Source organism: Etheostoma spectabile, chromosome 7 (assembly GCF_008692095.1).
Source record: "Etheostoma spectabile isolate EspeVRDwgs_2016 chromosome 7, UIUC_Espe_1.0, whole genome shotgun sequence".
NCBI lineage: Eukaryota > Metazoa > Chordata > Actinopteri > Perciformes > Percidae > Etheostoma > Etheostoma spectabile.
This window is the reverse complement of record NC_045739.1, coordinates 2,080,826-2,093,214: the sequence shown is the minus strand read 5'-3', so window position 1 is coordinate 2,093,214 and position 12,389 is coordinate 2,080,826. Positions and strand designations below refer to the sequence as shown.

Sequence of the window (12,389 nt, the reverse complement as noted above, 5' to 3'; positions counted from 1 at the left end):
ACAACACACTCATACTGTAGGCTGCACTGTACTGTACAGGCATTATATGGAACAAAGAGAAGGCGGCCTGGCTTCACTCTTTTCTTTTTTTAATTATTATAGAACAGTGGGAGAGTATGCTACTGTGTGACACAGTCAATTTAACTCATTCATTCAAATCAATTCAATATGATCAAATATAGCCTCTCCCTCTCTCTCTCTCATATATACTGTATATACTGTGTGTGTATATATATATATAGTTTAAAATATTTTGTGACCAATTTTAGACATGAGTAGTGGTGATAACCCAAGGAATAGAAACTATGCAATAAGCAAAACTATTTCCATTTAAATTGTAATATGGGGGGGGGGGGGGGGCAATAAATGCAGAAACAGCTCTAATGATTGTATAGCCTAATTACCTTTCCTTAAGTTATTAAATATTAGATGTCCATAACAGTAATTACAAATGACTGTAATAATAAGTACACATGCTGCACTCATTATCACTGAATGGGACTGATCACCTCAGGAGTGAATATAGGTGGTTGTAACAACTGGTTACAATGGCACATGAACTACACACTTATTACACAAAGAACACAATGTTAATGCATCTACAATTAGATACAAATAATAATAATAAAAGCTAAATTACTTACCTCAAATAGTCCTTCTCTCATACTGCCAGTCATAGGCTACTGATAAATTATATGTTCGTGTCTCAGTTTCCCATTCATCAAAATACCAAATATGTCAAATATGTGGGTTAATGTCTGTGGATCAGGCAGGATAACAGGCAGCACAAACAGTGATGAGTCTGTGGCCACTACTGGGAATCTTTAATAGAATACATCTTTTCTTAGAAGAGACCAACAGAGTGTGTGCAAGAGCAGAAAAGAAAAAAAAGAGGTTATGATTACATTTTTCTGGAAAAGGTCTCTGGATACAGAACTCAATGAAATAAAATGATCCTGGTAGGAAGCAGAAAAGACCGCCAAACACCGAACAAGCTGGAGAAGGTTAATGACCTAGGTCCCTCAAGAGCAACATGGGTTAGATGAATGATTACAGTTTGTGATTTAGCATTAATGAGATAGTAGACACTCTTTTCCCTGCAGTAAACCTCATAGAGCTGCATGTTGTATAACAGATTTGTACCTGTAGCATTGACCAGCAGATTAATACGGAAAATTCAGTGTTTTACAAACCAGGATACTTTATACATGCTTGATGCAAACAAGTCCTGCACACCCCATTAAAACCAAAATAATTGGTTAAGTTTTTTTTGTTTTGTTTTTACCTGAGTTTCTGTAGACTGAGCCTTTAGTCCAGGGTCCTACAATGTCACCATCTTTCACTTGATAAGTTATCAATGAACAAATATATCCATTTGGGGAAAAATATTATTTGGATAAGAATTTAAGTCTGACAGTCTGAATTTCTAAATTAAATTAAACCCACTGTCACCACAGTGGAGTTTTGTAAATGAAATTAAAATAATAAAAAAGAAAGAAAACAAAGAAAATAACACAGTCTGTTTAAGATGTCTTATTATATAAAGCTATGTGTGGCACTTTTTTTTCCAAACACTGTCTGAAACCGTCTACCTACAGTAACTTTACCTTTGAAACATGATGAAAGACCTTTACAAATTACAGTTTGGTAAATTTGTGCAAAAAAAGAGAATTATTGAATCTTAGGATTGGAAAAGCTGTAAGAGCTTGCAGCTATGTAAGCATGCAAAATACATATAAAACATACTTAAATGAACATGCATTTTTGTAATTTCTTTTTTTTTTTAAAGATGATAAAACAAAATGCCTATTTATTCAACATAAACCAACTGATGAATGCAAAGAGTAAGGATCAAATATATGTTTAACCATATTGTCACAACAGCTGGTGGAAATGCAAGTTATATAAAAAGTGACATGTAAAAAAAACAATTTTAAGCAAAAAAGCTTAGTGTGTTAGAGTTACAGCAGAGGGAGCATTCCTCCCGTCCTCTCCTGGGTTTCCTCTTTTGTTCCCTTCTCTCTACGGTCCTTTACAGTTCCGGGGTTTGCCCTGGACCTGCCAGCGGCATCAGAAGCAGAAATATCACTCACTTCCACAGCTTCCCATCAAAGTCTGAAATTAGATTGGGAAACCGACATCATATCAATTCAAATATAATGTCTCCTATCTGTGGCTGGAAGGGTGTTACTGTTGGATGTTCATTTACTGAAACGCAACTCTGCACAATGTCTGCTCACCCCTATTGCAGTCTTTGGTCATATCTCTCTCTTTCAGTAGGTTGTTTTTGTGGTCTGTAAATTTTAAGTGGACACAGGTTATGAGAATATTTTGTTAGAGTAGAAAATGTGTGTTTACTGCATGTGTGTGGATGGGGGCTTACCTGAATTCAGACGGTCTTGGTTACAGGGCCTCAGCTCTGTGCAGTCTAATGACATTTCACCGCCAGTGATCACATTCCCCCTGCACAGAAACAAGCATCGCTCTGTTTACAATTGGATTCATTTAATAGAAAATTGGGACCTCATTTATTGTACAGTAATGCCTTACCGATCAGATCGACGCAGGTCATCCTCCAGACCTGAATAAAAAAAGATTTAACACACAATCTTAAACACGCTGTATCCATAAAATGTGCTCTCTATGAAGATGCTTTTAATTAGGGCTGGGTATCACAAACGAATTCCCGGATTGATTCTGAATCAAAATATCAATTAGGTTACGGAAACTTCACATTTTGCTTGGACATACAAAGAAATTCTCAGAGAATGTATGCTGAAAATCCAAAAACAAATTCTGGATTTTATTAATCGATCTCTAATCACTCAAAGAACGAAGATTGATTTTCATTTGCTTATTTTAACCCAGCCCTATTTATAATAAATATGGAATGAGTGTTTGTTATCTGATACATGCCAAGAACAGGGGAAGAGTTTAGAAGTTAAACACACACACACACAATACCTCTATTCTTGCGTCGCCGAGTAAGCACAATGACAACGACAACGATGAACGCCAGCAGTAAGAACGTTGCCAGGAAGTGGCCCAAATGCTGCACGAAATAACCTCGCTGCTCAGGGAGGATGACATTCACCACGCGTGGAGCCTCCACCACTTCAGTCCCTAAAGGCAGAACATGGATAAAATCAAACGCTTCATAAAATAAACTACTCAATTATTTTATAAATTCACAGAACTTTTAAGAGATGTAGTAACTATTCCCCATGTAAGAATGGGAGGATTGACTGCCATATTTCAAACTGCGATATATTAGATTGTTACATTGGATCAACGTAATGGCAATAAACACAGATCAAAATGAAATGTATTTCTATATAAAGTCAAATTTGTATTCCCCTCGAGGCTTCTTTGTTTTCATTTGTTTCTAAAAGCCACTGAGGCAGAGCAGGAGTTAAATGTCTGTTCGCTGGTAATGACTTCCAGACCTGATGTCATGCAGCTGTTTCTTTTCTCTTCTCAAAAAAAATAAAAAAATAACACAGGCTGACCAGAAAAGAGGAGGAGAAGTGTGAGGAAAGAGAAACAGATTCTGTTATGTGGTCTGCATGTCTGTATTAGTTTTCCATTCAGGCCCTTTTCAGATCTTCTCAAAAACACAGAAGTCTAGTTTTTGCACGCATGGAAAATAAATCTGTGACACCTTCATCAGTGAACTCTACAGTCTAAATACATGTCTGACACATATCCCTGCAGGCAGCTCCCAGTCTCACAGTGACTCCGACTCTTTGTGAACGCTTTGGAGATAGTTGATGATAATTATTCAAAACGACAAGCACAGAAAATACATACTGGGCTTGGAGATGCAACACCATTACAACTACTACAGTACAGTCTATTGTACCACAGATACCTTTGCAGAATAACCCTTTTTATGCATGTTTGCAGAGTCGTGGTTGAAGGGTTTTAGTATAGTATAATTCTTTAATTTCAAACGCACCCTGATTTCAGAAGCCAGATCACAGCATAATAAAAATATAACTATGGAAGACATCAACTATTGTCCTCTTGAATATTTATCTTAAGTATTGCATTACTTTATGGTCTCTCAATAAAACAGCTAAGTTGGACACGAGTAAAACTAGGCACCACTGAGGGACTAACGAGAAAAACATGCAACATACCATCTCTGATCGTGCTTTCAAAACCTGCCAATGATTAAAAAAAGAAGCTTATTCTGACTGAACCATCCACCTTGGATGTGGGAGGGAGTTTGGTTGGCAATTATTACCTGTCATTGTTTAATGTACTTGATATGAATAAAACTGCAAAGTAATGTCCAAGGCCACTGTCTCTAGAGCTCAACTGTCACAAGCAGAGCTGCAGCCACAACCAAGTAGTAGACAATTTCCATTTTCTTGACAGATCTGACAAGTGTGGCGGTGTAAACGGCTGTTTCACATATGCTGCACAGAGGTTACCCTGTGTTTTTGTTCCTGTGGGATATGCATCATTTGCAAGTCAATGAACTGAAGGAAAGCATCTTTATTCGCAAAGATAGAGATTCCCGTTGAAACGCTGACAGCTCGCATAACGCCCGCTTCAAAGAAATAATGTTCTATGTGCCACAAATAATTACAGCACTTGAGTGAAAAAGCTGCCGTGGCATTTGTAATTTTTAAATGATTGCTGGCGGTCTGGCGCCTGCTTGAGCACAAACAACTTACTTTTAATATAACAGAAGTGAATTCCTAGATGAGGTTTACTCAAAGGACCGGGCAGGATGTGCATTTCTTCAACATGCATATGGAGCTAATGCATGGGCTGTCATTTCTTTACAGGGGAGGAGGATTTAGTCTACACATACCTGCATTCCCTCCCTTTACTTTGTTCTTTTATGTCACAGCTGGCCCAGATGTTGAACAGATGTATGAGACTTCCTGTATGCGCTGATAAACACACTTCTACCAGAGGCTGATACACATCAGCAGATAAACAGGGCAGGCTGAAAGAATAGACAAAACTCAAGATGCAGTGTAACCAGTCTAGACGTGGTTGGGACTTTTGTAAATGGGTCAAATGGAGGAAAAAACACAAGACCCTCCCAAAATGAGTGGCTGTTTGAGCCTCCTCCTCTGCTCAACACAGTTAAAATGTCTCCAGCTGTAAATGAAAAAAACTGTAAAAATGAAGAAAAAAAACAAGTCAGCAAGGAAAACCAGACCACATCCGTTGCAGCCAATTTCAAGCTGTTTACTGTAGCCAGCTTCTCAAGCTATGACTGAAAGTAGTTGACTCCAAAAAACTCCACTTTGCTGAATTCACATTCAACAACTAAGAGACAGATTTCTTTTTGCCCATCACTTTTTCTTTCTTACTCAACTAGCTTCTACATTCCTTCTACCTCCTCCCTTTTCAGCTCAAACACAAAAACAGAGAGGTCTGAGGAGAGAGTTGGCAGAGGAGAAGAGGAACTGATTTAACTGACCAACTATGCCCATTATTATAACAAAAAGCCCAGGAGCTATGCTGTCACCCTATGCACAATTCAGCCGAGAAACCAGATGGGGAAAAACACTAACCCTTACTAGCGTCTGGAAAAAAACAAAGTTCAAGTGACGTGTCTTCTGTTGTTTTTAATTTGACTAACTTACTTGGCTCTGGCACATCATTCTTCAAAATTCTTGGTGCTGTGGTGGGGGCGGATGGAAGTGAAGGTCCCACAGTGAGCCTGAAGATGCGTCTCTCATACAGACCACAGTAGTGGTGATGCAGGTGGCAGGAGTACAGGCCTTTATCAGCAGGCCTCAAGCCAGCAATGGAGAGTGAGAAGTCCCCTAATGTGAAAGCATCTTCCTCCACGCTCATCTTGCTCTGTGCAAAGCGTGGTCCATAATCACGACGCTCTCCAGAAGCGTAGAGATCCACCAGACGGTCAGCCCTATCAGGACGCACTCCAGGGGGCTGGAAGTCCCAGTGAGCCACCTGCTGCTGGTCCTCCTGAAGGCCCTCTCTCCACAGGGAGCGCCGGTTCACACAAGGCAATACCACTGACTTGCCCAACAAGACAACAAACACAGTCTTCTCTCCATCCCAGTAACGTTTCTCTTTTCGAACTGGAAAGAAATATGAGTGTGAAATACATTACTATCAGTTCATTCCTTATGACTCATGGAATAGCATTGGAGTGGTGTGATTAGGACACCTCACCTGACTTAGTGACATTGAGTTGGATTTGAATGGACTGGTGAATCTTGCAGTAGTGATGGTGCAGATTACAAGTATAAACTCCTTTGTCAGTCAAGACCACATCTGAAAAAGTAAGCATCCAAGCAACCTTAAGATGAAATTCTAAATGGAAGACGAAGAAGGTCATGATGCTACTGGAAAATTTGGGGAAGTCTTACTGTTGATGATGAGAGAGAAGTTGCCATCATTGAAAGCAGAGTCTGGGATGGAAATGCGTCCCTTGTTGAAGCCATTGTAGACCCTCTGACGGGCTCCAGGGGACATGTCCAGGACTCGCTCCACAGAGTACTCTGGGCTGCTGCGCACTAAGTCCCAGTGCACCACCCTCTGACGATCCTTCAGTCTGTCCTGCGTCCACACCATGCGGGGGCTGTGGCAGGGCAGAACGGCCTTAGACCCTGCAGGGAGCGTGATGTTCTTGGCCTCCACCACCCCACCAAGTGTGCTGCCGCCGCTCTGACCCCATGCTGACACAAAATAATGAACACATGGGTTCAAAAACTCAAGGTAGCAATGGCAGAAAGAGAAGCATCAAACATGAGCTCTATGATTATTTAAGGTAGTGCATGAAGAAACAAAAATGTCTTACCTCCTGGCAGCAAAAACACAGCAACAACTGAAACAAACCAAAACACGAGTGATTAGAGTTGCATTCTACTGAAGCACTTTGTCCATACTTGCTGAAGTATACAGGCAGTTCACTAATGCAGTCTTGAGAAATATTGGTAAGACATTGCAAAATGTTTCGGTGGCTTGAGAGTTTAGTGACCTGACCCGGCGTGTGAAAGATTTCAGTGTTGGAACGGATGGTTCAATGAAAGGACTGTTTAACAAAACAGAAATACTGATGAAACAAGGAAATGGTAAAAGGCAAGACTTTAGTTCCACACAGGAATACAACAGCAGAATCGTGTTTTTTAGTTTTTTTTTACCAAAGGTCAATATTCTCTGGATATATAATATATTTTGCTGTTGTGCTTTCTCACTGGAGTAATAGGAACATTTTCCAACAGCACATATGCAATTTCTAATGCATTTTCTTCCCACAGTGCTATTTGGTCATCTGTTTACTGAAGGGCCAGCAGAGACACACATGCAGCCAAAGCATACAGTACAGAGCCTCTATTCATCCTGGCCGCTGCTGGCTTATTGCAAGGCCATGATCCTGAGGGGATGAAGAACGGGGCTGCTATTCAGCATGTACTTCAGTCAAACTGCGTGGTGTCAAAACCAAACACCTGTCTATTTTTACTATCCTGGCAATGGGCACTGTGAATCATACAGTCTAGATGTGCAGAGCCTTAAGTGTGCCGTTATGTGTGAATAAACTCAGCACATTAAAAAATAAATAAATAAAGAGAGAAGATAATTTTTTCATCATTTCACTGATAATACAGATTTTAAAATACCATTATTATTAGCACTTCCAAAACACACGTTACAAAATTGCTTAACAAATGGTGACAAATTAAAAGCAACAAAATTTAAAACCAATAGATTTCATGATAAAACTGGGGAAAAAATTACAGTAACGTTAACTACTAGAAATTAAAAGGACAATTTAAGTTGCCTAAAATAAGACAATCACTTAAACTGTAAAGTCAGGATAAGAGCTTTGTTTTAGGAAGAGATTTAAAAGAGGTTGCCGACAACATGGTTTTCTTGGGCAGGTCGTTGCAGAGCACTTGAGGCCCTGACTGTAAACTCTGTCCATTCTAGCTTTATGCCTGGTCTCTGCCCGAGGATTTCAAACTACACGCAGCCTTGTGCACTGCAAAGATGTCAAAATATGGCAAGAACTCAGGGCCATGAAGAACCTTAAAAATACTCAATACAATCATAAAATCATTTCCATATCAATGGTGTGATGCATTCAATCACAGCTGTTGGTTCTGGTTAAAAGGCCGGCGGCTGAGGTCTGAACAGTTTGTAGTCCATCAATAGATTTTAGTCAAGGCGAGTCCTGAGAAGTTGGAAATCTGGAAATTATTGAAGCTTTTGCTATGAAACTTCATATCAAGTTAGCAAGTAATGGCAACTGCGGTATGTACACTATATTTGCTAAAGGCAGTGGTGGAAAACAGATGTAATATAAAGTACATTTACACAATTTGAAGTGCCTGTACTTTACTTGAGTATTTTTTATTTTAAGCCACTTCTACTACTTCTCTACTAACTTGAGAGTAATATGAAATGCAGTGTTCCTTCTACACCAGATTTTGTCTCATTGGTCCACAGAATGTTGTCCCAAAAGTCTTGGGGATCATCAAGATGTGTTGTGGAGAAATTGAGACGAGCTTTGATGTTCTTTTTGCTCAGCAGTGGTTTTCTCCTTGGAACTCTGCCATGCAGGCCATTTTTGCCCAGTCTTTTCCTGATGGTGGAGGCATGAACGCTGACCTTAACTGAGGCAAGTGAGGCCTGCAGTTCTTTGAACGTTGTTGTGGGGTCTTTTGTGACCTCTTGGATGAGTCGTCGCTGCGCTCTTGGGGTAATTTTGGGCGGCCGGCCACTCCTGGAAAGGTTCACCACTGTTCCATGTCTTCGCCATTTGTGGATAATGGCTCTCACTGTGGTTCGCTGGATTCCCAAAGCTTTGGAAATGGCTTTATAACCCTTTCCAGACTGATAGATCTCAATTACTTTCTTTCTCAATTGTTCCTGAATTTCTTTGGGTCTCGGCATGATGTGTAGCTTTTAAGGATCTTCTGGTGGACCTTACTGTGTCAAGCAGCTCCTATTTAAGTGATGCCTTGATTGTGAACAGGTGTGGCAATAATCAGGCCTGGGTGTGGCTAGAGAAATTGAACTCAGGTGTGGACAACCACATTTATAGTATGTTTTAACAAGGGGGGCAATCACTTTTTCACACAGGGCCATGATGGTTTGGATTTTTTTTCACCTTTAATAATAAACACCTTCATTTACAAATTGCATTTTGTGTTTACTTGTGTTGTCCTTGACTATTGTTTAAATTGGTTTGATGTTCCGAAACACTTAAGTGTGACAAACATGCAAAGGAACAGGAAATGAGGAAGGGGGCAAACACTTTTTCACACCACTGTTAGTGACATTTTCAATGCAGGACTTGTAATGGAGTACTTTTACATTTCAGTATTGCTTTACACAAGTTAAAAAGTCTCTGAATACTTCCTCCACTCTAAAGGCAAGCTGCACAAAATCTGTTTGATAGAGGTTGCAAGACCAGAATTGGCCTTCTGCGACCAGGTGTTATTACCCTGGCTCAGCATGGTTGACACACTGTATATGTGAGCACAGACAACAGACACTTAAACAGAGAGTTCATTTCACCACATCCAAACAACACGTCACCGGAGCGCTGCCTGCTACTGCGCTTTTATGCAGTAACTTCGTAAGTATGCACCAGTATAGTATAATAATAATAATAATAAAAGCTGAGCAAAATTATTCCAGCACACACACTGGCACCGGAGAGGAGACCCCGTGCTGGAAAACTTGGGTTTTCTAATGAAGGCTATAAAATTCCCTGCAGAAGGTAAAACAAAGTGTCCCTCCCAACCCCTGTAATTTTCTCTCTTCCAGACACACACAGACTGATGACACACAAGGCTGGTTTAACACTAAACACTTAACAATGTGCTGTTGAGTAAGAAGCTATAATAACAGGCATTTAGCAAATGATCTGCCAAATCACTGTTGTCATGTGTAACCCTAGAAATCACACACATGGTCAATCACTTACCATGTCATCCTTGAGTTAAAACAAAAAAGATTTAGACTCCAACCTAAAGCGTGCGTTTACTCAGCATCATTTCGGTGATTCATGGCCGTTGTGGTTGGGTGGGACGTTCACTCACAGCCAGGTCACAAGTTGAGAATAAATCAAATAAAGTTGTCCTGCTGCAGACTCAGCCAAACATACACCGATACATTCAGACAGCCGGAGAACCTGTTGATTCTCCTGTGTATATTCACTAAGGCGTATATTAGAGTTTCTAGTATTTACTTATATTAATTTGCATTTAAGCAAACTAGTTCATTTGCAAGAATGTATTCATCGTGTGGACCATCATACGTATATACAATTTCCATGTGCGTTAGAGACTTGATGAATGAGTACTTTATGTGTATTGCTTTCGATAGATGTACAGTATGTATTTCATGTATCTATACCGTATATAACTTCACTGAGTAAAAGTATACAAGTATAAAATTAAAAATACACAATATAGTGTAGAAAGTTACAAGTAAAAGTTCTGCATTCAATATTTTACTTAAGTAAAAATACAAAAGTATATTGTCAAAATATACTTAAAGTACAAAAGGCAAAAGTACTCATTATGCAGAATAGTTTATATCAGAATAATGTGTATTAGATTATTGATTTTTTAAATTATTGATGCAATAATGTGTACATCACTTTAATGTGGCAGTTTGTAAAGGTGGGACAAATGTTTTACTATGTACTGCAGGGTAGCTGTGAATTTCATCAATAAAGCCTTATCTTTATCCATAATAACATCAATATTTCTTCACTGATTATATTTGTTATTATTTATCTGAAACAGCAAAGTATCTAAAGTTATCAAATAAATGCAGTGGCGTGAAAGTAGAAGAAAATTCAAATACTCAAGTACTTAAAGTGTACTTACCACCACTGCTTGTTTGTAACGCTTTGTCTGATCTTGCCCAAATGTCTGAGCAGTAAAGGAAACTTAATAAAAAAATATTGGGAGAACCATCTGTGGGAAAGTTTTTTTTCTTCCTGCTAAGCAAAGCCCAGAGTTGGCCTATGGGGCTGTAGGCTGCAGAACTCAGACATGCTACCTTGCTGTGACAGTGGCATTTTCTGCCTTGATGAGTACGTGTATAAACTTATAAAACTAGTCATTCTAATCTGTCCATGCCCTGCTGTTGGTGGCAGCTACTTCAGACAACAGTCACCATAAACAAGGTTGGAGTGGTAACCCCTCCTCCTCCAAGACGCCTGTGCCCAGAGCAGCCCACTTGGCGGGGAAACACTCATTACTGACACATTTAATGACAGGTTGTCGGATTGTGCTGACTCCTTCGCTCAGACCGCTGTTAACTAGAAACACATTGGGCTGAAGCCACAGAAAATCCCACATACACACACTATCAGGAGGCCGAGGCTAGGCAAAGCCATGCAGCATTATGGGATATACTGTAGCCTATATGCAATGCTCCGTTTCCCTTTCAGGTCCGTGAAGCTCCGTGCACTTTATTTTCAGAACTGCGAATATTTCACAATAAAGGCACCTTGCATCTGTATAGGTCCGTGAAGCTCCGTGCACTTTATTTTCAGAACTGCGAATATTTCACAATAGGCATCTTGCATCTGTAGTAACACCACGTAGGCTACACAGGAATATAGTTTAAGACAGGTAGGTAGGTAGGCTTTAGCCTACTGTCTGTAGATGGATCGATAGATACATAGATAAATATGTGGATTGATCAAAAACAAATAAATGGCCTTAGTTACGTACATAAATAAATACATAAACAACACAGTAAATGAACAAGATTCTGGGTTTCAAAAAGTATCGTTGTGTTAACAATTGGCTAAACAAATACAAACTAGGTCATACAAACACAAAAAAGTTGTTTTAAAGATAAAACTGCAGCTACCCGTTAAAAACAATATCTACGTTATGACTTAGGCTAAATTGAAAAGACATTAGGAGGTAAGGCTATTGAAGAGATATTTACTCCAGCTCAATGGCATTCGGCTTTTGCTCCCGACAGGCACTTTAACCTGAAAACCTGGATCCAATTATGGAACAAAGGAACTTTCCTCTATTTATTTATTTATCTTCTCTTTTAAAAGCAAGAAAGGAAAATAACTTACTCCGAAGGAGAGTCATAACGAGGTGCATCTTTTTTCGCACGACTGGCAGCGGATATAAAAGCCTGGGAGAGGTGGTGTGAGCACAGACTGACACAAGACGAGAAGTGTGGAGGGTGAGGGAGACTGGCGGAGCACGGCTCAGCTGTGTGCTGCTGGGTTCCTGCAGTCTGGAGCATCCACACGCTCCGCCTCATGAAACCCAAAAGTTGGTCAAAGCAGTCTGGGCGAAAACATGTCGGAGTAGGCATCCTGTAGAGTTAAAATGCAGTATAGGAATTATTCTCAAAATGAGAATAAAGGGATAACCCCAGCCACCAGCAGAATTCAAAAG

The 12,389-nt window shown here is 39.8% G+C and overlaps 1 protein-coding gene across 1 annotated transcript; it reads right to left on the bottom strand.

The window, feature by feature from the left end:
* Positions 1 to 807: 807 nt before the first annotated feature.
* Positions 808 to 12,234, bottom strand: LOC116692160 (matrix remodeling-associated protein 8). Its single transcript, XM_032520245.1, has 10 exons — positions 12,059 to 12,234; positions 6,797 to 6,823; positions 6,366 to 6,674; positions 6,169 to 6,270; positions 5,613 to 6,074; positions 2,965 to 3,123; positions 2,551 to 2,581; positions 2,384 to 2,463; positions 2,241 to 2,294; positions 808 to 2,115 (listed from the first exon to the last, which is right to left on the bottom strand). Exons 1-10 carry the CDS (start codon positions 12,084 to 12,086, stop codon positions 2,090 to 2,092), a joined length of 1,278 nt encoding a protein of 425 aa, XP_032376136.1. The 5' UTR covers positions 12,087 to 12,234; the 3' UTR covers positions 808 to 2,089.
* Positions 12,235 to 12,389: the final 155 nt, after the last annotated feature.